Raw genomic sequence first — 25,084 nt, forward strand, 5'->3', positions numbered from 1 at the left:
ACGCCCGAGTGCGTATGAAACTTAATTGAAAATGGCTAACAAATCTACAGAATTTAACAAATTAGAAAAGCTTAACTTCACTGGTTTGTTAACAGCTTACGATGTCAAACAGATAATATGATCATCTCTGAGATGAAGTAGTTGAGTGGAGAGCGTAGGAAGGCTTTATCTTTGTCAATAACGTAGTATGCTGCTGGTGATAATACACCGAGTGGGACGATCTGAAGACTTGCTGTCCCCCTCTTTGCGGAATTTACAGAATTAATCACGCTTTCAAACTTCTGTTCGACTGGACCCTAAACTTTACAGGAATCAAACATTGTGATTAAAGTTTAGCTTCACGACAGCCGAAATAATCTCGGTCCCCCACCAATGGAACCACATTCAGAATCGTTGATTAAAGTTTGTTCGTGACCAACCATTGCATATTCATAATCCACTATCCATGATTTGGGGAAACAACAAGAAAAATTGGACTTCAGGGGGCTGAAAAGTGGGGATTCAGATCATCGAGTGGGTTGAAGAAGTGATAACAACTGTCAGTGCTGCAATATATAATACGTCTTCCTGGCATCTCCTTCCTCACCACCCAATGTCCATCCCTGAAGAAACCATCCCGGCCGCGCCGTCTACCCCGTCGTCAATCGTCGATTCGCCAAAGTTCCAACAGATTTTGAACAAGCTCAACTCCGACAACGACCGTGAAAGTTTGACGGAGATCATCAAGGAGCAAGAAGGCACAAAGTACCCGGAGGAATATGCTTACTCAGTACAAGACTTAGTTCTGCTGAGTATTGCCAAGTGTCACCAAATTGCGCTGACGATTCCAGGCATTGACCCTCGGTACTTTCCTAAGCTTGCCCATGCGTACATCCGATTTGCCCTTCAGCCCAAGGAAAACCCATTGGTCACCACGCTTGGCCAAATTCTGCAAGGTCAAGCTTACGATTCCGATGCCGCTATGAAGAAGCACTTCGAGCAGACGGCTAACGTTGTGGCTGACGCCAGACGCATCTCCCACAACACCCGGGGCCTCACCCCTGAGCACCTCAAACGTATCGACGACGTCTTGGACACAGTGGTGCCAACCCAGATGGCAGATTATGCGGCCATGTATGAGAAAGTACAAGGACCGTACATGGAAAAGGCGCTTCGCTCCTCTATCCCTCCGGAGATCATGGCGGAAGCCTTTCTCCTCCTTCTTGAAAGTGAATGTGCAATGGACAGTGACACTTAGCTCGCCAATAGCCCCGTCTTCTGAATCACCTGATTGTTTCCCTTCCATCGTAGGCTGTGTAACCTCTTGGTAACTAATGCATCGCAAATGACTTCCTTCCTTTATAATGCTATTCTCTCAAACTGTATTCACCTTGACCTTCAACATGTTTATCATTCACCATCAGTTGACCCATTCACGAAGCCTTGATCAAACACTGGGTGGTACTGAGGGACGGCGCTATAGTTGACATTTTGCACGCGATCGTTATCAGCACAGGAAGCAACCATCCATACTGACACAACCATTGGACTCCGGGGTTTGATCTGCACGTCAGCTTAAGCTGGATTCCATAGACGCGGACCTCCTCTTTCCGTCGGAATTAACTTTTTACCCCACATCATCCAAAGGCAGAGATTTAATCGCACCACTACACCCCTTATTTCTGACCACAACTGGCATCGTGGCTAACAAGCCATGCCACCAAAAAAGCTGACGAAAAGGTCAAAGAAGTCGAAGTCCAAACCAAAGAATGAATCGTCTTCTTTGTCAACACAAGACAATCTGTTGTTTACTTCGTCAGGTGCAGACCATTCCACCAACCGTTTAACGGAACAACAACAACCCACAAACACCCCGCAACAGCAGCACCAGCTTGTCAATGCCTCCAATGCATATCCTCCTGAAGGTAAGGAAGAGCAAGAGATACAGTTGTTGCATAAATTGAGGTACCTTGCCTTTGAAAGCGACTTCAATGGCACATCCCAAGAGTTGATCGCGTCACTACATACCCGATGGAGGAATCTGAGGGTGTCTGAACTGACATACTCAAAATTGATTGCCGAGGAGTCCGCTCAAGCTTATCTCTCATTGCTAATTGAGGCGGCGTGTCAGGGCTATCTTTTCAGGATTGAAAAGCAGGCTTTGATGATCCCGGCCCTGGGCAATCAACTGATTTGGTACGATTCCTCTCTTGCTGTTCTTATGTGTCTATACCGCAATATTTATCACTTTGACCCAGCATCGGTTGTTAAAGTGTTCAATGCAATTGCTGAGAGAAGTAAGGACTTTCCTGACAAGATGACGGCACTTTTCGCTCGATTCCAACCTGAATTTGATCAGTTTAAAGATTGTTATAGTCATGATGAAGTTTGCAAAGTGCAACTTCGTGGATATCTCACGGCGGTATCACACGGTATCATTGATTGGTTGCCTGGAGGATTTGAAAAGGTTGGCTCGCAAGTCGAGATGATTAAAAATGGATTTGACCAATTCGAGGTTCCGATAAAGCCTACAATCACGACGACTGTGGTCGGAGAGTGGCAACAATTTGCGCCGACTACCTCAACCCTATTGGGACAAGAAGCCGTTAAATCGTCATGTGAGCCCGACTCTTCTCCATCTACCTCACAAATACAAACGAACACACTGGGATCAAAAACATTAGCCAATGCTGACATCAACATTTTTGAACCCGGAGACGAAGTTGAGTTGAGAGATAGCGAAGCCAGCATTGACAATTCGGAACGTGAATTCATCGAGGACCTCGTCGATGTGGTTTACGAGGGAATTTTTGGATTTAATCCCATATTAGACGAACAATTCGAAGATGAACCGGGTGTCCTTCGTGTTGTGCGTAAGGCTTGTGAGAAAGTTGCAGGCTTGGTTCCCGATGAGTTGATGGACCCCACTGACCATATGGTTAGAGCTGCTGGAAGAATTGTCCGTTATTTGAGAAAGCATATTCCAATGTTGAAGTACGATTCTTACCTTCGAGAGCAAGTAGAAGACGATGTCTACTTAAGTATTGACGGCGTTTTCGACAGGGCGATCATGTATGCTGTCGAGCGTGAAGGATCGTTGGTGTTGTTTACTCAGGACGATCCTCCTTACGCTGCTCTGAAAGAGGTGTTGACGAACTTCGTCGAACACAAACCTCGCTATATGAGAACTTCATCAGGATTGTTGTCCGTAACAGGCAAAGGTAACCTCACGCTTTTGGATGATATGGGTGACCTCACCCAAGTGGAAGCACATTATTCCCCTAACATTTTTACAGAAGCAGAAAAACGACAAACATCGGCTACCATTTCCCACTCTTGCCTTCTGCGTGCTGGGTACACTCTCGAATACGAATCTACAATCTACGGCTGCATGAGGTACACCAATCATACGACTGGAGGCACTTTTTGGGTGTTCCGTACTCGAAACAATCGTTTTTGCATGCCCTACGATATGCTGCCAATTGTTACCCCATTGATGAAGACTGTTTGCGGGCTCCGCGAGTCTCCAATCGGCGAGTATATTCTCGACAACGTTATGTCATTTGAGAGCTACGCAGATGATCTGTGGGACGGCGACGACAATGATCTGTGGGACGGCGACGACAATGATCTGTGGGGCAGCGACGACAACGATGAGTCCTTGAACGACTCTCGAGAATTATCGAACATCTCGGAAAGCGATGATTTTGGGTCCGAAGATGAGTCTAGTGATGATGATGAGTCTGGAAATGAGACTGGTGTGTCCAAAGGGTTTTTTAATAAGGTGCAAGGTTTATTTGCGTTCTAATGACGAGTCTAACAAAGGAGCTTGACGTCAAGCAACGGAACATTATGCCAGTCTCGAAATAGTAGGAATTATCATGAACGAATGCCATTCCCGTGAGACTTCCTTTATAAGCACTACCTCAACAGCCTTAAGAGGATACCCTACACAGCCAACCGACATATTAGCATCATAACCACAAAAAGTGGCATTTTATCACTTTACGTCATTTGGTGGGGCAATAATGGATACATAGATTAATGATCACGCGATAAAACAAAACACTACCTAAATTACTCGAGTGTTCCCTCTTCTACGTCTCTAGTGTAATAATCTAAACTAAGTGATTCCGCAAATTCTACTATTCCTTTCATTCAACAGTTAGTGATTTACCATATTCGAGGCTATGGCTTTTTCTCCATGTATATCACTTACCATGTACAGTACAACGGGTTCCCATGACAGCAGAATTGAGCTATCAGTGTCAATGACCATACCAATCATGGGGGGACAGTCACGGCGCTATGCCCGATATCACCTTTGATAGTGACGATGACTCGGCAGAGGAGGATGGGGATTTCTCAGATGATAATCGCTTACTCCTTTTAGCTGCGCTTGCAAGAGGGGCTATCAAGAATAAACATGGGTTCTAAGAATTAGGTGAGTTTTGTTACCCTTGATAGGGGTAAAACACGGCATGGAATAATTGCCTCATCTGAAAGGTAGTAACCAAATTGCATTACGGCAGGATAACGAAATTAACTTACTTAGCATCACGATCACCCCATTTGGCATCAATTGATACCCATCCTCTTACATTTTTTTCCATCAAAATTTTGATTCTATTCATGGAGTTCCAGGTTTTTCCTTTAGGAGAAAGATTTCTTTATTGAGAGAGAGTAATAATAAGTAATAACAGATTGGAATATTCGGGTAGATTGGTTAATTATGGCTACTTAGACGGTGATGGTGGTGACGCCTGCATATTACTCATGGCGCGCTATAAAAGGCACACCGTCGCGATGGAAAAGACTTTATCAACTATACCAGTCGATGAGGATGGGTTTAGCCGGTGCAGCAATGCCGGGGCCCTTGGGCTCTGGCGACTCGGCTCGTCCGGGCGCTGTGGACACGTCGTCACCTCACCACACCTAGATGACGGTAAAATCGCTGAGGCTGTTTCTAGTTGATCGCGTAGATTTTGATTACCCTCTAATTGTAAGCGAATTTTTCACCTGCGGTGGTTAACGCCGACTCACCGACCGCGTCATCACCAGCTCCTTCCACTTGATCTCTCTATTCCAAAACCATATTACCGTATATTCTCTCAAGCCATCAAGGCGTGTGCGTGTCTCTCTCTAATAAATATATCCCAACATTACTGAAAAAAAAATCAAATCTCTGTGTCATCGCAAACTGACGTGGTGTGGTACACGTTTCACCCGTGCTTAAACAGGCACCGGTTGCCGTAGCGGCAGCTGCCGGTCTTCAGCCAGTTGGCACACGGCTTCAGCCGCCACTTGGGCGGGCGCTCCACCTGCTTGAGCTCGCCTTCGCCGTGGGCGAACTGGCACTTGTTGCCGTAGGGGCACCCGCCGAGCTTCATGTATTGGGCGCAAAGCTCAGTTTTGTACAATTGGGTGTTGAGGGTGGGCTTGCCCTGCGAGCCCTGGCCCCCGTTAGTGGTGGTGGTGGTGGCGTGATTGTTGTTGCCGATGTTGTTGGCGGGAGTAGCTGCCGGCGCTACCGATGCCGCCAGTGCTGGAGCCATTGCCGGCGGGTGGTGGGGCGGCGCCGCCACCATCGTCGCACTGGCGGAGCCTATCAGCAGCGAGCCAAGCAAGGTGGGGAACAGCGGCGGCTGGGGGCGCGGCATCGGTTGCGCTAGCAGCGCCAAGCGCAACAGCTCCTCCAGGCGGTCGTCGCCCGTCTGGAAGATGGTGCCGTAGTAGTTGTAGGTGTAGATCTGCTTGGGGTTGATGTGGGGGCGCGGCCGGGCCTCGTCCAACATGTTCACCGGCGGCTGCGGCGTCAGCGCCGGCGTCAGCCACACCAGCGCCAGCCCCGGCATGTGGAACATCGGCTGCGTCAGCACCGGGGGCTGTTTGCTCAACGGCAGGTGGCGAAAGCGCACCTCACGGTCGACCAGCTCGGTGCTCAGCGTCTCCCACAAGTCGGGCAAAAGGCCGAGGTCATTAAAGTCCAGCACCAGCAGCGAGTTGCTCAGCGGCACCGGGAAGGTCTCGCCGTAGTAACTGCCGAAGTTGTTGGCCGTCCCAGGCTCGGAAACATACATTCGCCGGAAGGTGCCTCAGGCGCGGGGCCGGCATGGGGTTTATAAACCCAACTGGTAACACCGGGCGCTGGGAGGGGTATGGTTATGCGCAGGTGCGACCCGATTGCGGGGAGGACGGCGCCTCCACCAGCGTGCGGGCGCCGTCACGGATAGGGGCGACACGACCGCACGGAAAAAGCCCCGCCACCAAGCGCAGCACCAAAGGCGACACTGGCGGCGACGACAACAGCGACGACACCGTCGTCCACACAACTCTAAACACTACTAGCACCCACCTTATGGGTTTCGTAAACGTCTATCTGGCGTATTGTTATCGGGGGTGGGGGGCTTAGTGGCCGGCGGCCCGCCCCCCCCCCAACAGATGCTCCACTGTGTTTCGGTTGAGGAGGGAGTTCCGTACTGCAGGTAAGCAGAAAAAAAAAAGCGATGGCTCTTTTTTTTTTTTTTTTTTTTTTTNTCGATTTACTCGAATCTACGGGTCCAGGCAGCAGCATGGCATCATCGTCTACGACGGCGTCAAACTACACGCTCGGGTCATTGTTAGCGGAATTCTCGTGTAGACAATGAAAATAGTTGTTGGGACAATGCATTCCCCAAATTTCGTGTAATACCGTGTAATGTAGGGTTTCAGTTGGATCTGCTGGTCCTAAAAGTTCGTCTCCTTAGAGTCATTGGCGATGACCAGAGGTGAGCCGCATGTCTGCGTTCGGGTAAACTTTCGAGGAAAAACCATTTTGACCCCATTGCTACCGAACAAACCGGGATTAAGCCCGCGGAGTGGGGCCACGCAATCGCCGGCAAACTAGCAAGCCTAGCCGGCCCCCACACCCGTCCGCTAACCCCCCCATTTGTTGTGGTTTTTTCTTAATTTCGGGAAAGAGTGCCTCGTCTAATGCCCGAAGGAATTTACCGTGTGTAGCGTAGACGCCCCGTTCCCCTCTCGGCGCCGTCCCCCGGACAAGAGCGTCCGCGGCCTGGCAGCACGTTCTTGGGTCGTTTTCCGCGTGCATTTACTATTCGTCGTTTAGCCACTGCGGAGGCGCTGAGGGGATGGGGCAAATCGAGGGAAAAACGCTCGGAATACGCGGGCATGGTGTAGTGGGGTACCAGTAGCGGCTACCTACAACAGACCTACAATTCTTGAGTAGTGGTAGCCTCGAAATAATGGTAAATGGTGTCGTATTGCCCCACGTGACTCGCAACCCAGAGGTAGTTTTCGAGGGGCGGTTTGTTGGGAGAAAGCTCATAATTGTACGACGGTGCGAGTCTCCCTCGGTGGCGGAGATAAATGTGCGACATGTGAACGGAGTGCATCCAGTTTCCGGAGCAAAATTCAAGAGTGTGAAATCGGAAAATTTGGCTATAGCAGAATTCCCACCAGATTGGCACCAAACTGGCACCAATTGGACCCCCCTGTTTTGAAGTGGGGTCATTGACTACGTGCTGCTAAGGGGGGGGGGGTCACCGCTAGGGGTCACTTAAGCCATGACTGCCACTTGCATTTGACAGGTTACGTCACCACCCACTACACGTTTAGGGGATTAAGCACCGCCGTCGGATTAATTTATCATCGACAGCCGCAGCTGGCTGACGACACTCATGCTAGACATTTATATTATAGTCGTACAAAAGAAGATTCTAATCGTAAAATCTAACCGGTGCGGTGGATGAGGTGGACCCCCAGGTCGGTCTCGATGATATCGCTGATCTCCCCCACGTTCAAGCCGAAGGTGGCCTCTTCGAACGCCGGCTGCATTTGCCCACGGCCAAAATAGCCAAGGTCGCCTTGCTTTTCGTGGGACAGACAGTCGCTCTCGGTCTCCGCCAACTCTTCCAACTTGATCTCGCCGTTCAAAATGCGCTTCTGGAACCCCCTCAACTTGACGATGGCCTCGTCGCGGGTGAGGGTGATCCCGTCGGGCGACTTCCACAGCTTCGGTCTCCGCAGCTGGGCGTGCTTGATCAACAAGTGCAGCGCCCGCACCTTGCCGTCGTGGACTACGGGGCGGTTGCCGTTCTGCTTGAACTGGCGCAAGTACTCCTTGAGCTTGTCCTCGTCGGTGCCGAACGGCGGCTCCCACAGCAGCTCCCCCGACCCCGGGTTGTAGAAGTACTCCCGGTTGTGGCTCCGCGAGATCTTAATTGTCCATCCCAGAGGAAGTCCCACCGCAGACATCGTATATATAGCTGGTCTTTTGTTGTTGTTGATTACCTGGTGGCGGCGATGATCGCAGCGGCCACAAATTGCCTCGAGTATATACCGGAGCAAGCGCGACACGCTTTCGAGAGAGAGAGCGAGAGACGCCATGTCCCTCGACAAAATCCTCCAGTCGCCGCCGCTCCCCGACCTATCGCCGTTCTTTCTGCGACTAGTCGACATCTTCGACCTTCTCAACACCAACCTAACCTTCATTGCCTCCCACGCCCGCGCGTCGGTACCGACGTACGACCTTATCGTCAAACTAAACCCCGAGATCCAGCCGTTGGACCTAGCCATCATCAAACACTTATTCCCTCCCGGTCAGGTGTTTTTCGACTACGTCGACCCCCAGCAAATCGAGCTCTCTCTCGCCGATGACGTCAAGCACTCGTGGGAACACGGCTACGAGGCCCACAAAAACTCCGTCGACGATGCCTACGCTGAACTTGCACAAATGCATCGGTCGCTGGAGCAAATCCTCGTGTTTGACTTCCAGGATACGCGGGTTGACGGCATCGGTGGTCGCCTGGGCGGCTACGGCAAAAAGCGTCCACTTCCAGATAGCGGCGGGTTCTTCCTCCAACTGAAAAAGCTCCAGCTACAATCGCTCACTCAGGATCACATGAAACTGATGATCAAGTCCCGCCGACGCCGGTTCGTCCAGTACTTGACTCAGTACATTGAAGCTAACAAAGACCCGGAACAATCAATCATGAAGCAGGTGAATTTACCCGAAAAAGTTGACTACGATGCTGATCTCGTTACTAATCAAGGCGTTAAGCGTCGTCGGGCTGAAGTCCGTCCCGATCTCGATCTTATGTACGAAACGCTCAAACAGGAGCCGTTCTATTCGGGCCAAATCAAGTTTGAAGGCTATTTGACTCGCACTGAACCGCCTCGTTATGCCGATTTTGAAATTGAAGTTGACGGAGAGTTTACTATTCATCCCGAGTTGCGTGAAGCATTGATAAAGTCTCGTGGTATTGATATCGCCCACAATATGTACACTCACCAACAAGCAGCGATTCTGGCACTTCTTCTGGAGACAAAACAACACGTGATTGTATCTACGTCAACTGGTTCGGGCAAATCACTCGTTTACCAAATCCCCATTCTCAACGACATATTATGGGATCGAGTACTGGGCGACCGAGGACGTAAGTCCACCGCATTTTTCATTTTCCCGACTAAGGCACTTGCCCAGGACCAGAAGCATAACCTCGACCTTCTTCTTGCTCATATACCATCCCTTGAAGGGGTGGTGGTGGAAACTTACGATGGGGATACTCCACAAAAACAACGACAATACGTTCGTGCTCACGCCGATATCATTTTCACCAATCCTGATACCATTCACGCGGCCATTCTCCCCGGTTCCGAAGCTCAAGGGTGGAGTGACTTTCTAGATCATCTAAAGTACGTGGTGATGGACGAAATCCATGTTTACAAAGGGCTCTTTGGTATCCACGTGAGTATGGTGATGGCACGTTTACAACGACTCGTACTGGCCAATCTCAGATTTGTGCTGTGTAGTGCTACCATCAAAGATCCCTTACCTCATTTTAGCATTGTTTGTTCTATCCCTGATAACGAGATCGTCATCCATGTTGACGATGACGGCAGCCCTCACACTGATCGCAAGTTACTCGCGTGGCAACCCCCGCCGTTGATGAACAAACAGGGTCACGTTCAGCTGCATTTTGACGATGAAGGTCAGCTTATACCCGAGAAGTTTGTGCCTCGTGAGAACGTCATTACTGAGCTGGCTAAAATCATGTGCCAGTTATTAACTCAAATCGAAGACGTCAAGATTCTTGTGTTTTGTCCCATCAGAAAGATTTGTGAGTTCTTGATGAAGGAAGTTCGCACTCAACTCAATCTGAATGCCTTTGTCAATCGTACGGGTATTCGCCCTACGGAAATCATGTCGTATCGTGGTGGCTATGCTAAAAGCGATCGACGGGTTATCGAACAGAAAATGTTCAAAGGTGAGCTTCGAGCAATCATTGCTACCAATGCTCTCGAACTCGGGATTGATTTACTGGATTTGGACGTGGTGATTGCCTGTGGGTTCCCCTTATCAAAACTGAATTTGCATCAACAATTTGGCCGCGCTGGTCGTGGTCGTAACTCCAAGGGAAGTCTTGCTATATTTGTTGGTGGTGCAAACGCTGTCGACCTCCATTACTTGGAACACGGACCCGAGCTCATTGAGCGCAGTTATGAGGATCTCTGCGTGGGGCTGCTCATGGAAATGGGGTCCCACCGCATGATCATGGAAATGCATATGCAATGCGCTGCGTTTGAGCGTCCGCTCGTAGCTGAAGACGACTGTCATTGGTTTGACAAACGTTTCTTCCAAGATATTCTCGATAAAAAGCTCCACAAAGATGCCTACGGCAGATATCGTTGTGATCCTCTGTACCTCCCTTGGCCAGCAGAAAAGGTTGGTATTCGGGCGGTGGAAGAACAACTGTACGCTGTTGTCGACACAACCAACGGCCGCAATGTAATCCTTGAAGAGCTTGAAGTGCTGCGTGTTCCCTTCACCCTCTATGATGGAGGGATATTTTTGCATCAAGGTAACCCTTACCTCATTCGAGAGTTCAATGCCGAGGGCAAATACGCCAAAGTTGAACGAGTTAACGTCAACTGGACCACTACTCAAAGAGATTTCACTGATGTTGACCCAGTAGAAATCAATTATGTGAAACAGTTTCACGGTCCCGACGGTAATCCTACCGATTTACCCGTGTTCTATGGTTCCATTCGCTGTGAAATGAGAGTATTTGGCTACTTCAAAATCAATCGCCGTGGTGAGATTTTGGAGGCAGTAGACGTCGATCAAGACTCGGTGGTCGCGTATCTGAAAGGGTTTTGGATTGATATACCGTTGACTGCGATTGATATAATCGTGGAGAAACGTCTTAATGCGGCTGCTGGTATTCATGGCGCTCAGCACGCAATCATCAACATTCTTCCGTTGTTCATTCTGGGAGGAGCATCCACAAACCCCAACGCCAAATTCACGTCGTCCATTGGTGAAGCCGAGCTTTCTACAGAATGTAAAGCTCCCGAAAAGGAGTTTGCTCAACGGCAATCACGCCGAAAAAGACCATCACGACTTGTGTTTTACGATACCAAAGGTGGAGCCAATGGGCTGGGGATGTCGGCAAAAACCTTTGAGTATATCGACAGTATCATTGGTTCCACTTTCGAGCGCGTGATTAATTGTGAATGTGATTGGGGATGTCCCCTTTGTGTTCAGGGTACGTTTTGCAAGGAAAACTCATTGGTGATTAGTAAACCTGCCGCTATCATTATATTGGCAGCAGTGCTTGGTAAAAAGCCCGAAGAGTATCGGTACCTTGTCGATGATGGCCCCGAAGCCAACCTCCCTGAGGTTGGTATTGAGACAATTGAAAAGGCTCCGCTTGTTCGCTTCGCTCCCGATGTCCAAGTGATGGACTTCAAACTTCGTGAACCAAAACCAGCTACCATCGTCAAAGAAGAAGAAGAAGGCGAATGATCAAACTCAAAAATGTCTTCGATACGAAGCCTAATCTTTTTAAAACACTTTAAATATAGACCTCTAATTTTAATGACATTACGAAACTGAAATAGAGCCGGACACGGTTGGGATTGTATTTAGGTCCACATAAGGCGAATAAAATCTCACTAACTCTCTCTGTGCTTCGACTATAGTCGAAGAAAAGGTTTCATGGCTGCAAGACAACCACAGACTACTTAGCTACAAGCTCTATCAATCGGTCATCATTACGTTTGGCTGTTGTTTTTATCCAACTCGGTAACGTGAAGCTAAATTAGGACGATGAATGCCTACTTGTGTAACCCCTCTTTAATTTAGTGAACTCTTTTGTAACAACACTCATCTCGCGCGTGTCGCACAATATCGCCGCTCGTACCCTAAACGACCATATTCACCTATCCGTAGATTCATCAGTGTGGCGACAATCGATCTCTAAATATCTAAATCTTACTCCTTGTATCTCATCATTATAGAAAATACCACTTGATCTGCACCTATAGCGGCTGCAGACTAATTTTTCAGTGCCACCACCGACGACCCCGAAATTCCACGCGTACCGCGCCGTACTTTAAAGCGACCATCGATGGAGCCGTTCGTCGTCAGTGCCCCAGGCAAAGTCATCATCTTTGGCGAGCACCTGGCGGTGTACTCGAAGCCGGCCATTGCCGCTGCTCTTGATCTCCGATGCTACCTTCTCGTGACGCCGCTGGCGGACACGGATGTTATTCGTCTCGAGTTTGCCGACATCGATCTCGTCCATCAGTGGGCGAAGCACACGTTGCCCTGGGACAAAATTGCTCCCTTTGTGGAGAAGGATGATCACGGACGGCCCAAACCGACCAAGGAACTTGTGCCAGAGATCCAGGCGATCCTCTCGCAAATGCTCGGCGACATGGACCTGAACCTCCACTTCATTGCCTGCCACTGCTTTTTATATATGTACTGTCAGTTGGCCGACCCTGAATTGCCCGGTTTGACGTTTCAGATCAGGTCTACGCTCCCGATTGGTGCTGGTCTAGGGTCGCTGGCGCTGACGGCGGTGTGTATGGCGCTGGCGTTCGCTGTCCTTGGAGGTCACGTCAGCAAGGCATCATTGAAAGCTACTGATAAGGCTACTCTGGAAAGCGATGAAGCTGAGTATATCAATGACTGGAGTTTCGTTGGCGAGATGTGTTTCCATGGTAACCCCAGTGGTATCGACAATGCCGTCGCCACTTTTGGTGGGGCGGTGATGTTTCAACGCAAAACTAATGAGCCTAGTGTTCGTACGGCGATGCGGAACTTCCCTCCACTCAAGCTTTTACTCACTAATACCAAAGTGCCGCGGCTGACAGCTGAGCTTGTGGCGGGCGTGGGGCGCATCCACGCCACCTATCCGAAAACGGCGTTGCTGGTGCTCGACGCCATGGATTCGTTAGCCACTGAAGCTTACCACATTATGATTCAACCTTATGTCAAGGCGGAAGACCGCCAGACACTCCGCGAACTCGTTAATATTAACCATGGGTTACTCGTGGCATTGGGGGTGTCACATCCCAGTCTTGAGCAGATCAAGATGATTGGTGACTACCACAAGATTGGTGCTACTAAATTGACTGGGGCTGGTGGCGGCGGGTGTGCTATTACTTTAGTCAATGATGATACCGATGAAGATACCATTGCCAAAGTGATGACTGAGTTTGAGCTGCATGGGTTTGAAACGTTTGAAACCCTGTTAGGTGGCAAAGGGGTCGGCTGCCTCGCCTATACCGACGTCGACGAAGGTGACCGGGCTCGCGTGTTCTCCAGTGAGAACTTCTCTGGCTACAAGACTCGCGAACAAGTGCAACAAGGAGTTGGAAACCACCCTAATTGGAAATACTGGTGATAACAGCTTCATTAATATTAATATAGATATATACAAGAAATCTCACATCCCCCGGTTGAACTCCACCGTAGTGATCGGCTTGCCGTCCTTGTCCTTCAAGTTTTGGAATTGGGGTTCCAACTTGTTCACCGAGATCAGTTGGCGTTGAGGGAACACCGCAAGCGCAAACGGAAGCGCCCCAAACGAGGTGGCCGCAATCAAGCAGACATTGGTCAAAAGCTCCACGGCCTTAGGCTTACCCCGGAACAAGCCCGCTCTTTCCATTCTCACAAGGATCAAAGGAGGAATCACCATGATGGGGGTGGCGTTGATCACTCTCGAAGCGGCAGTCTCGCCCACAGCGTAGAAAGCGGCCTTCTTCGAGTTACCAACATCGTTGCCATCTTTGTCAAACACCGAAATCCCCTTCTTGAGTTCTTCCAGACGCATCAAGAACACATTGACCACCCCGGCACTGACCACGGCGGCGAAAGGAACCAACCGCGACAACACGGTCTTGGTGTTAGGCGACACATTCTTAAGTCTAGGCACCAAGGCGTTGAGCCCAAGCGCCACCGAGCACGACGCCGTCACCGCCATCGTGTAGTTGACGGCGATCTGTTTGGTGGTGAGCGGGTGCAGCTTGTTGGCATTGGCAGTGTTGATGGCCACGTTCAACGACTGGTTGGCGATCTGCCAGAACAAGGTGCCGGCAGTACCCAAATTGGGAGTCAACATACCGGCGGTGACAATAAGGTTAGAGAGCACACACAGCGACATCCGGAACGGCAACACTACCTTTTCCCCAGTGTCAGGGTGCAATGTCAGGTCCAACACCCGCTTAGCCCGCCACACTTCGGGGGTCATTTTGGCGGTGACGCCGTTTTTGTAGTCCCACACCACCTGTTTGGCGTGCTTGATGTCTTTATCCAGGTTAAGCAACATTGCCGGGTCCGAGATCTCGGCACAGTGCTTTACTCGCCCCCAGTAAGTGCTGAGGTCATATTTGGACTGGGGCAACGCCACGGAGCCGGGGACAGTGTCAGCCATGGGAATATAGATGATCCGAAACGGTTAGGTGCGAAGCCTTTGTGCAAAGCCCTCTGTGCGAAGCTGTTTGTGCGCGAGGGACACAGGTGGGGTTTTTTCCGCTCGCTACCAAAGAGGTAACAAACAGTGATGTACCATGAGGGTGCCGGTGGTTGCGGCCATTGGCGTGGATATTACCAAGATTCTGAGGTTTGAAAGGCTTCTTAACAAGCCCAAACCGTTTGTCAACAAACTATACGGGAGAATTCTCCATCCCCAGGAAAGGAAAACCGTGGCTACTGCGCGTAGTCTTGCGGGAGCATGGGCGGTTAAAGAAGCGGTGTTTAAGACTTTAACTGATGACGAACAGCGTCAGTTTCAATTTAATCAGTGGTACCGCGTCTATGATGAGCTGGGACGCCCCTCAGTAGCTCATGCCGACTTTGGCGTCGATGAGTTTATGGTGCTGCTCTCTCACGACGATGACTTGCTCATGGCCACAGTGTTGCGGCAAAAATGGATCGACATCAAATAGAAGCTACTTTCTATACAATATACAATCAGTTACAAACGGTGATATTGCCAGTATCCTGTGATAGACTACCTCTCCACACTTGTTTACCTTTGCCCTATACTAGCCTCAACGCCGCACTCTCATCGCACCGAATTTCCACGCACCTTCTAACCATCACAACTTGTCGACCATGGCGAGCTTGGAAACCATTTCACACGTGTTGGAGCAGCTGTTGCTTCCCCAGCACGCGCGGCTGGCGGAGCAGGAGCTTTTGGCGATGGAAACCACTCCAGGGTTCGCCGTGTCGTTATTACACGTGGTGTCGCTGACCAACTTAAACGCCCTGGTGCGGCTTGCCGGCGCCCTTTTCTTCAAGAATCTCATCAAGCGCAAGTGGTTAAGTAGCGACGGGGAAACCTACATGTTGCCGTTGGAGGATGTCACCAAAATCAAGCAGGAAATCGTCGATGTCCTCGTACAGCTTCCGTCGCAACTTCAGCGACAGATCGGCGAGGCCATCACCTTGATTGCTGAGTGCGATTTCCCTCACCGGTGGGAAAACCTCATTGATCTCCTTGTGGCGAAATTGTCGCCCACAGACTTCGTTAACAACCGCGCCGTGTTGGAGGTGATGCACTCTATCTTCAAAAAGTGGCGGCCATTGTTTCGCAGTGACGAGTTGTTCTTGGAAATCAAATTGGTGCTTGAGAAATTTGCCCCGACTTTCCTCCAATTATTTGTTGCTGTGGACCAGTTGATCGGTGAACACAAAGATGACGCCGCCAGTTTAGGCATCTACCTTGACAATTTGTTGGTTTTGGTCCAATTATACTACGACTTGAACTGTCAAGAGTTACCCGAATTCTTTGAAGACAATATGAGACAACTCATGAAGTTAATTTACGATTACTTGAAATTCCAGTCTAATTTAATCACCAAACCCGACGAAGACCTGGAAGTGGACGTATTAATCAAGGTGAAGACGGCCATCGTCGAGTTGTTGAGTCTCTACGTCAACCGATACGCCGACGACTTCAGCGAGTATGTCGAGGAGTTTATTAAATTGGTGTGGGAAACGGTGTCTGGGGTCCTGGAACAACCTAAGTACGACTTGTTGGCAGTTAAACTGTTGGACTTCTTGTCTTCGGTAGTAAGAAACCCTGGTTTACAACATATCTTTAATAATGAGCAGGCGTTCGATGAAATCATTCGCAAGCTTATTTTACCTAATATTGTCTTCCGTGAGCTGGATGAGGAGCAGTTTGAAGACGAGCCCATCCAGTTTGTGCGGTCAGACTTGGAAGGTTCCGAATTTGAGTCACGGCGCAAGAGTGCCACTGATTTCTTGCGTGAGCTTAAGGAAGTCAACTCTCAGCTCATCACTACCAAGGTCATGTCGTACGTCAACGATTTCCTTAGCCAGCTGAAGGACAACTGGAAGAATAAGGATATCGCCATCTACCTTTTCACTTCATTGGCTACCAAGGGCTCGATCACCAACGCTGGGGTCACCACGGTGGTTATTGACGTTGTGGGCTTCTTTGTACAAAATATTGTTGGTGACTTGAGCAACAACCAGATCCACCCGATTTTGCGGATGGACGCCATCAAGTACATCTACGTGTTCCGTAACCAATTGACCAAAGAACAATTGGCCGAAGCAATCAACATGATGGTCAACTTATTGGATGTGGGCCAACCCCCTGCTGTGTACACCTACGCCGCGGTCACGTTGGAAAAGCTTTTGGGGTTGACTGACTTCAAAACCCACCAACCTATCTTCAACAAGGAGGACATGCGCCAAATCCACCCGCAGTTGTTGACCCAGTTGTTCCTGTTATTGTTGCAATTCCAGGACAGACCCGAGCGTCTTGACGAAAACGAGTTTGTCATGAAGTGCATCATGCGGGTGCTTTCAGTCACCGACGACACGTTGGAAAACCGCATGCCGATCATGGGTCAACTCATCTCCATCTTGGAAGTGACTTCGAAGAACCCGGCCAACCCTCGCTTCACCCACTACGTATTTGAACTGATGGGGTTGTTGATCAAGTATGCTCCTGAAAGTGACATCCCCACTTTTGTGGAAAACCTTGTCCCCAAGTTGTTGCCGGTGTTGGTTGAGGACATTCAGGAATTCGTGCCTTATATCTTCCAAATCCTTGCCTACGTGTTGGAGCGTCTTCCCAAGTCTCAAGGCTTACCCACGGTATACCGCGATCTTGTACGTCCACTTATGGCGCCTGTGATTTGGGAGTACAAGGGTAACATCCCCGGTATTACCCGATTGCTCATTGCTATCATTCAGCAAGACCCCTCGGTGTGTGGCGACCGCGACAACTTGGAGTCGGTGTTGGGGGTATTCCAAAAGCTCATATCGTCAAAGCTCAACGATGCCTACGGGTTTGACTTGTTGCAAACGATCCTCTTATACGTGTCGCCTCAACACTACATGCTGTTCTTGCGGGACGTGTGCTTCCTCTTGTTGAACCGACTTCTGAACTCGCGCACTGAACGCTACGTTAAGCGGTTCACCATGTTCTTGATGGTGCTTGCGGCCACGCCGTTGTCCCAGGCGGACATCCCCAACAAGCAAACCATCAACGGCAGCTTTGTCGTGCAATTCTTCCAAAATGCCCAGCAAGATGTGTTCAACAAAATCTGCAAGACGTTCATCATCCCCACCGTCCTGCAACTTGCCAACTTGCAAGACAAGAAGATTGCCAACATTGGGTTGTCGCAATTAATTTTGGCCCCGGAACTCAACGACGAGGTTGTTCTAGAACTCACGCAGCTGGTAGCCGATAACATTCTCACCTACGAAGGCATCAAGAAGCAAAACGATTCGGGGGCCAAGGAACCCGGGGTGGCGATGACCAACGCCCCGCTCAACGAGTTGGACTTGGAGATGCAAGCCTTCGGTCTGACGTTCTCGAAGATCGTGCTGGTGCAGAACAAGTCGTTTGATCCTGTGGCTCACGTGCCTAACAATGACTTTGCCGGCATCGAGCGCATTGTGTTCACCAACATCAAGCAGGTGCGGCCGGCGGTGGCCCAGGCGTTACTGCCCGAGGTGAAGGAGAGAGTTCTGCGTCTGGGATAAATAGGCTGAGCATGGTATCGGCTCAGACAACTGGCATAATATTCATATACATAATGAGAGATAATACAAGGAAGTAAGAATTGAAAAAGTGGTGGGGCGAACAGCGTTGGACGCGACGATATTTTTCCCGCTCCGCACTGGTCCCGTCACGTGGTTTGGGGCTGACCCGCCAGCAGCAGCGCCAGCAGCGGGTCTTGCGACGGGGCCAGCTCGCCATTTTGTTCCATCTCCTTCAACTTGTCCTGTCTCTCCTTTTCGGCAATCTCGGCCGCCGTCAAAAACCGCCCTCCCTGTCCTCGAGGTCGCCGCATGGCGTGTTTATGCCGCGACTCGTGCAAGTAGGGCTTGCGGGTCCGGGCGATCTTGAGGTTCTCCTCGAGCTTAGCTCGAGCAATACGTCGTTTGAGGATGCGGTGGTACTGCTTAGCGTTGACGTAGAACGGCTGTTCGGCGGCGGGCTCGACCTCGGCGGCGGGGGCGGAGGTATCGTAGTAATGCCCCAGCTCGGGCGCCGCCTCGTAAAAATTCGACGACAGCCCCGGTGAGCTCAGGTCGCGCATCAGTCCCGTGCCGTCGCCGTTCTGGCTGTAGTACCCGTTCGTCGCCTCACTCTCGGTGTAAAATTGGGTGGGTTCGTTCATCGGGGTCCCCTCTCACGTCGAGTGTCAAATTTTTTGTGAAAAAACCTGGTGTGCGACTTCGGCGTTGGTAAATCCCCGTATTGTTACGCATTGCGATTACGGCTGGCCGTCATCGGAATTAGCGAGAAATAAGCTTTTTGGGATATGGCAAGCGAGAAGAAATGTGATTAGTGATATCTATTTAAACCGGGGCTCGGAGGGAGCACTGGTGGCATCGCCGACACAGTCCTGCTGCATGGCGATCCGGCGATGGATGTCGACCGGGTCCGGGGGCGGTTTCGTAACGGTGGTCTTGGCACCTCGTCGCAGCTTTGTCGGTGGCGTGAGTGTGGTCGGTGGTAGCAGCACCACCACCGGTGCCAGCAGGTCGTTAGGGGCGTGATCGTTGATGTACTTGACGTGCTTAAGTGTTTCGTAGATCTCCTGCTTTTTCTGAGGCCACACACACTCGAGGCCTTTGCTCTGGCAGCGGTTGCAGGTAGGATAAGCGAGCTCGTCACACTTCTTTTTGTGTTTGCGACAGGTCAAGCACCCGGTCCGTGATCGAGTTTTTGGCTTGTCGCCAGTCATATTTGGCGTCGAGTGTTGGCAACGAGGCCCGTCGCCCAATGGGGTAATAGTGATGGAGCTAACCGCGCCCAGTCCATACCGACAGAAGAATGTGCAGGATGCCTCGGTGACTCACAAAATTTGACCTACTATGGTTCAATTAAAGTGTACATTAATATATTTACTCGATAATCGCAACTAAGTCGCCGGCTTCCACCATGTCCCCGTTGCGGTGGACAATCTTCATCACCTTACACTCACGCGGAGCCACCACCACCATCTCTGTCTTCATCGCTTCCACCACCACTAAGCTTTGCCCCTTAGTGACGGTATCGCCTTCGGCAGCAGTAGCCTTCCAGAACCGACCGGAGAACTCAGAGTATAACCCTTCACAGCCTTCAGGGATCTCCAACGGGTCCTTGGGAGCTTCAAGAGTAGCCAACTCGGCGTTCGACACTTGGATCAACCGGTTGAATTCGGCCAAGCGCTCGCCGCCTTGCTTGCTGCGGTAGTCTTCAATCAGTTCGGCGTTGGCTTCGAGCCAGCGAGTGTAGCTTCCGTGGTCAAACACAGTGTTGGTGATGTCCACAGTAAACTTACCCGCGTTCATTTCAGCGGTGAAAGCGTCGACTTCGGCTTCGGTCACCGGGTAGAACTCAACAATGTCAAACGGACGCAACAACCAAGGGTCGGTGGAGTGGGCACTCAACTGGAGCTTATCCCAGATGGGCACGGTGCGCCCCACCAACTGATAACCACCAGGCAGCTCCATGGTGTAGATACACATGTAGTTACCGCCAATACCCACAGTACCGTTGGGAGTATAAGTTCTCAGTGGGTTGTACTTGGTCCCCAACAACCGTTGGCGAGGGTCCAAGGGAACAGCACAGGGAGCACCCAAAAACACGTCACCAAGCCCCAACACCATGAACTGGGCCAGGTACATCAAGTCGTGGATGTGGTCGCGGGTGGTGTCGTTGACCAGCGCCAAGAAGTCGACGTTGTTGGGCAACCACGGCGCCAGCAGGCGGATGGTTTCCTGGTACCGTTGCACGGCTTCCAACGTCAACTTGTCTTCGAACGCCATCGGCAACCGGAGAATACGCAGTTCCACCTTCCAGTCAATGCCAGCATCGCCAATCGCCTTGCGGTAGAGCTCCAACGTCCGCAAGCACTGAGCCTGAGTGATGGTACGTGGGTTGTATTCAACCAACACCGATCTCACCCCGCGAGACATTTCCACAATGCCCACAGCATCGTCGGCCATCTCAATGAGGCGGTGGATGAGGTACAGCACCGTCAAGTCCATCACGGGCTCGCCAAACTCGACGAGGATGTAGCGGTCACCAGCCTGGCGGTAGCACACCAAGGGGTCGCGGTAGAGCACGGGGTCGTAAGTAGTGACGTTAGCCTTGATTTCGGGCACCGAACCAGTCAAGTGGGCCACAGCAGCGTCTTGTTCGTCCAAGAGTTCAACAGCCCGGTCAACGGTCACGGGGACAAAGCGGATCCGGTCACCGGGTTTGGCTTGGCCAATCTTCCACATTTCCGCCTGGCACACCACGGCAGCACACACAAACCCGCCCAAAGAGGGACCATCCACCGTTAAGATGACTGGTTCGTCACCAGTGAAATTGATGGCCCCCATCAGGTACACGTAGTCATGAGCGTTGGACGGGTGGAGACCGGCATCGCCGCCGTCAGCACGAGCCCATTGCGGCTTAGGACCAATGAGACGAACGCCAAACCGGTTGGAGTTGTAGTGGACCTTCCAGGTGTCGGCAAAGAACTGGTCAATCAGCTCGGGCTTGAAGAAGTCAGGCAGGCCGTGGGGGCCGCAAGTGACACCCACTTCCCACACTTCCGGCTGGTAGTTAGGGAGGAGCAGCGGGGGCACGCTACTAGCAGCAGCGGAGCGAGTCAGCGAGTACCAGAGGACGTCACCAAAGCGGAGAGTGCGCCCGTTGTACCCACCTAAGTTACCTAGGGCAAAGGTGGACTTGGAGCCAAGGTAAGTGGGCACTTCAATACCACCAGCCACAGCCAAATAGGTACGACAACCGCCGTTAAGCTTACCCAAGGTCAACACGTCACCAGCTTCGAGGTGGATCACTTCCCATTGCGGCTTAGCAGTGCCATTAACCAACACCTCGACGTCGCCACCACAGACGGCAATTGAGGTGGCCGAGTGGAAGAGAAGTTTGGGCCCGTTCAACGTGATTTCAAGACCAGGACAGTCCTCAGCGTTGTCCAAGAGACGATTGGCAAGGCGGAAGGCATAGTTGTCCATACACCCCAGGGGAGGGACACCGATGTTCCAGTAACCTTGGCGACCCGGGTAGTCCTGAACAGTGGTGTAGGAGCCAGGAATCACCACTTCAAACGCTCTAGGGTGGTACACGAACGAGTCCAACAGCTTGGTGTGCATCTTAGCGGCAGCGACCATGTCCAGGGTGACGATGGCCTTGAGATAGTCGATGTTGGTAGTGCACCCCCAAATTACGGTTTCGTCGAGGGCTTGGTGCAACTTGGTCAACGCGTCAGCTCTGTTCTTGCCGTGGACGATGATCTTGGCTAAAGTGGGGTCGTACTCACCAGAAACCACGGTACCCTTGCTCACCCAGGTATCGACACGACACCACGAGGGGAAGCTCACTTCAGTCAATTGACCAGGCAGAGGCATAAAGTCTTTGACGGGGTTTTCAGCGTACACTCTGGCTTCGATGGAGTGGCCCACAGGGGTGGGAGGGTCCCTCTCAATGAATTGGCGAGGAGGAGTACCAGCAGCGAGTAAAAGCATCCATTCGACCAAGTCGAGCCCGGTGACCATTTCCGTAACGGGGTGTTCCACTTGGAGACGGGCGTTGACTTCCAAGAAGTAGAATTCGTCGGCCTTTTCGTCGTAGATGAATTCGACGGTGGCAGCCCCCATGTACTTCAAAAGCGACCCAAGCGACTCCGAAGCGGCCTTCATCTTGGCTCTGGTGGCTTCAGGAATATTGGGAGCAGGGGTTTCTTCAACAACTTTCTGGTTGCGCCGTTGGAGCAGGCAGTCACGGTCACCGATGGCCAAAGCACCACCTTTACCGTCACCAAACAACTGGATCTCGACGTGTCTCAGTTCACCGATGAAACGTTCGATGAACACGCCAGCATTACCAAAGTATTGAGCGGCTTGGTGCTGGACAGTGGCAAACACCCGTTCCATCAGTTCGGCGTCGTCGACTTTTTGAAGACCAATACCACCGCCACCAGCAGTCAGCTTCACCATCACGGGGTAGCCAATGTCGGCCGCCACTTTGAGGGCTTCATCGATGGAGTCAATGAGGTCAGACCCGGGGACAAGCGGCACGCCAGCCTGTTTCGCGATTTCTCTTGCCGAGTGCTTAAGCCCCAATTTGGTGATGGCGTCGCCCAGAGGACCAACAAACACAATGCCTTCGGCGGAGCACCGGTTGGAGAAATCGGCGTTTTCGGAAAGGAACCCATAACCAGGAAGAACGGCTTCGGCCCCAGTCAGTTTAGCGGCAGCGACGATCTTATCGATGTTGATATAAGTATCGGCGGCCAGAACACCGTCCAAGGCCACGGCTTCGTCGGCATCGAGCACGTGTTGCGAGAACTTGTCGACGTCAGAGTACACTGCCACCAGTTTGATGCCCATCTTCTTCAAGGTACGGATGAGACGGACGGCGATTTCACCACGATTAGCCACCAACACCTTGCCAAAGGGGGGAGTTTGCCGCTTGTAGTTCTTCCAGCCGCCAAACAGCGAGATGTCAATTGCTTCAGGGGCAGAGTAGCCGACTTCTTCACAGATAAACAGTTTCACTTGGCGCCCCAGAGCGAGAGTTACCAGGCCGATGCCCAAGGGAGACGGGATCATCGCCATAAACTCACCAAATTTGGACACGGGGATGGCATACACTTCCAAGGCAATCTTGACGCCGGTTTCGTCGGTACCAGTGACTTTGCGGAGACCTGGCTTAAGACCTCCAGGTAACGCGTAAAGACGGTACTCAGCAGTGGTAGTGGTGGCCTCTTTAAACACTGCCTCCACTTTTTCAAGCTGCCAGTGTAACGGGAACCCCTTCAAGTGAGCACCGACGACGGCCACGTCCATGTAGCCGGGACCAAGATCAACTTCGGAAGGCAACTTGTTGGTGACTTCAGCGCCACAGACGCCAGCTCGAGCCACGGCAGGCAACACTTTCAGAGCCAATTCAAGAAGAGCATAGTCAGTGAAGGCACGACCCAAGAGGGTGACGCCAAACGGGACCTCGTTGATGAAACCGGTGGGGATGGCAAGCCCGGCCATATCGGCAAGGTTGACGAAGTTGGTGTAAGTACCTTGAATAGAGTTGACACCAATGGGGTCACTGGCAACTTCGGCGATCTTTGGTTGCAATGGAGCCGTGGGGACCACGACACAGTCGATACCCTTCATCACGTCGGCAATCTGCTTGAGAAGGGCCTGGCGCCGGTACTCATACTCGAACGCCGTCGCCGCCAGCGGCGTCGCTCCGCCCAGGATGATTTCGTACACGGTGGGGTCCAACGTCTTGGGGTCAGGGTTGCTATTCAAAAAGTCCTTGATGGCGGCGTAGCGCTCAGCCACCCAGGGGCCTTCGTAAAGAAGTTTAGCGAGCTCCAACATCGGGGTGATGTCGATTTCAACAACGTCGCCCACTTTCTCGAACTTCTTGACGGCAGCGGCGAACGCTTTCTCGTTTTCCACCTTGCCGTGCCATTGCATTTGCTTAGGGACAGCGATCTTGGGGTTAGGGCCAAACAGACGAGGAGGAGCTTCGGGCATCGGTCTCAGGTACGGGTCGTGGTCATCAGCCGCCGCTAAGACGTCGAAACAGGTTTGAGCATCGCCCACCAGAAGGGCAAAGATTGACACACAGTCGAGCGATTTGCAGGCGGGGACGACACCAGAGCACGAGAACACCCCCTTAGTGGGTTTAAGGCCAACGAGATTGTTGAGCATGGCGGGAACCCGCCCCAGACCGGCAGTATCAGTGCCCAAGGCCAAAGGGACAATCCCGCGAGATACCACCAGCGCCAGCCCCAGCAGCGACCCGCCCAGCACGTATTGCGGGTCGAAAGTGTTAGGAACGACACCGTAGGGCAGACGGGTGCCGACTAAACCGGTGGCAAACTGGTCCAAGTTGGTCTTACCGATGATGATGGCACCAGCATGTCTTAAAAGAGACACCACGGTGGAGTCCTGGACAGGCGTATAGGCAAACAGCGAGCAGGCAGCAGTGGTGGGTAAGCCAAGAACGTCAATGTTATCCTTGATGGCCACGGGGACCCCGTAGAGAGGCAACAGCGTGGCATTGGGGCGAGTATGGAGCAAGTCCCACTGGTCCTTGATTTGATCCACCGAAGACAATGCGATCCAGGCAGGGTCTTCTTCATAGGTCTTTTGCAGCTGGACAAGGGCAATAAGCAGGTCGAGAGTCAGCGCCAGCCGCCATTGGTCGACGGTCCAGCCACTAGTGTTGTCCACCGTCATGATTTAGTATGGGGTTTTTACAGAAACAGTACGGCGCAGGGCGAGTTATTTAACCTGGGGGTCCCCATT

At 51.5% G+C, this 25,084-nt stretch overlaps 11 protein-coding genes across 11 annotated transcripts; 6 read left to right on the forward strand and 5 right to left on the reverse strand. All coding sequences in view use genetic code 12, as the record gives it.

The window, feature by feature from the left end:
- Positions 1–592: 592 nt before the first annotated feature.
- DIURU_003789 (uncharacterized protein) lies at positions 593–1,237 on the forward strand (the record flags this gene model as incomplete). The annotated part of the gene is made up of 1 exon (XM_034156589.1): positions 593–1,237. The coding sequence occupies one exon, from the start codon at positions 593–595 to the stop codon at positions 1,235–1,237; it is 645 nt and encodes a 214-aa protein (XP_034011366.1).
- A 456-nt stretch (positions 1,238–1,693) lies between these two features.
- Positions 1,694–3,787, forward strand: DIURU_003790 (uncharacterized protein; the record flags this gene model as incomplete). The annotated part of the gene is made up of 1 exon (XM_034156591.1): positions 1,694–3,787. One exon carries the CDS (start codon positions 1,694–1,696, stop codon positions 3,785–3,787), a length of 2,094 nt encoding a protein of 697 aa, XP_034011367.1.
- A 1,414-nt stretch (positions 3,788–5,201) lies between these two features.
- On the reverse strand, positions 5,202–6,059 carry ZSF1 (Zsf1p; the record flags this gene model as incomplete). The annotated part of the gene is made up of 1 exon (XM_034156592.1): positions 5,202–6,059. One exon carries the CDS (start codon positions 6,057–6,059, stop codon positions 5,202–5,204), a length of 858 nt encoding a protein of 285 aa, XP_034011368.1.
- Positions 6,060–7,710: 1,651 nt separating this feature from the next.
- On the reverse strand, positions 7,711–8,235 carry ESS1 (peptidylprolyl isomerase; the record flags this gene model as incomplete). Its single annotated transcript, XM_034156593.1, has 1 exon — positions 7,711–8,235. The coding sequence occupies one exon, from the start codon at positions 8,233–8,235 to the stop codon at positions 7,711–7,713; it is 525 nt and encodes a 174-aa protein (XP_034011369.1).
- A 130-nt stretch (positions 8,236–8,365) lies between these two features.
- On the forward strand, positions 8,366–11,788 carry DIURU_003793 (ATP-dependent 3'-5' DNA helicase; the record flags this gene model as incomplete). Its single annotated transcript, XM_034156594.1, has 1 exon — positions 8,366–11,788. One exon carries the CDS (start codon positions 8,366–8,368, stop codon positions 11,786–11,788), a length of 3,423 nt encoding a protein of 1,140 aa, XP_034011370.1.
- Positions 11,789–12,392: 604 nt separating this feature from the next.
- Positions 12,393–13,676, forward strand: ERG12 (mevalonate kinase; the record flags this gene model as incomplete). The annotated part of the gene is made up of 1 exon (XM_034156595.1): positions 12,393–13,676. One exon carries the CDS (start codon positions 12,393–12,395, stop codon positions 13,674–13,676), a length of 1,284 nt encoding a protein of 427 aa, XP_034011371.1.
- A 42-nt stretch (positions 13,677–13,718) lies between these two features.
- DIURU_003795 (uncharacterized protein) lies at positions 13,719–14,705 on the reverse strand (the record flags this gene model as incomplete). The annotated part of the gene is made up of 1 exon (XM_034156596.1): positions 13,719–14,705. The coding sequence occupies one exon, from the start codon at positions 14,703–14,705 to the stop codon at positions 13,719–13,721; it is 987 nt and encodes a 328-aa protein (XP_034011372.1).
- Positions 14,706–14,841: 136 nt separating this feature from the next.
- PPT2 (holo-[acyl-carrier-protein] synthase) lies at positions 14,842–15,219 on the forward strand (the record flags this gene model as incomplete). The annotated part of the gene is made up of 1 exon (XM_034156597.1): positions 14,842–15,219. The coding sequence occupies one exon, from the start codon at positions 14,842–14,844 to the stop codon at positions 15,217–15,219; it is 378 nt and encodes a 125-aa protein (XP_034011373.1).
- Positions 15,220–15,388: 169 nt separating this feature from the next.
- DIURU_003797 (importin-alpha export receptor) lies at positions 15,389–18,301 on the forward strand (the record flags this gene model as incomplete). Its single annotated transcript, XM_034156598.1, has 1 exon — positions 15,389–18,301. One exon carries the CDS (start codon positions 15,389–15,391, stop codon positions 18,299–18,301), a length of 2,913 nt encoding a protein of 970 aa, XP_034011374.1.
- Positions 18,302–18,447: 146 nt separating this feature from the next.
- Positions 18,448–18,942, reverse strand: HAP2 (Hap2p; the record flags this gene model as incomplete). The annotated part of the gene is made up of 1 exon (XM_034156599.1): positions 18,448–18,942. One exon carries the CDS (start codon positions 18,940–18,942, stop codon positions 18,448–18,450), a length of 495 nt encoding a protein of 164 aa, XP_034011375.1.
- Positions 18,943–19,672: 730 nt separating this feature from the next.
- Positions 19,673–25,015, reverse strand: DUR1,2 (bifunctional urea carboxylase/allophanate hydrolase; the record flags this gene model as incomplete). Its single annotated transcript, XM_034156600.1, has 1 exon — positions 19,673–25,015. One exon carries the CDS (start codon positions 25,013–25,015, stop codon positions 19,673–19,675), a length of 5,343 nt encoding a protein of 1,780 aa, XP_034011376.1.
- Between the last annotated feature and the right edge of the window lie 69 nt (positions 25,016–25,084).

This window comes from Diutina rugosa (genome assembly GCF_008704595.1).
Source record: "Diutina rugosa strain CBS 613 chromosome Unknown scaffold20_size193122, whole genome shotgun sequence".
NCBI lineage: Eukaryota > Fungi > Ascomycota > Pichiomycetes > Serinales > Debaryomycetaceae > Diutina > Diutina rugosa.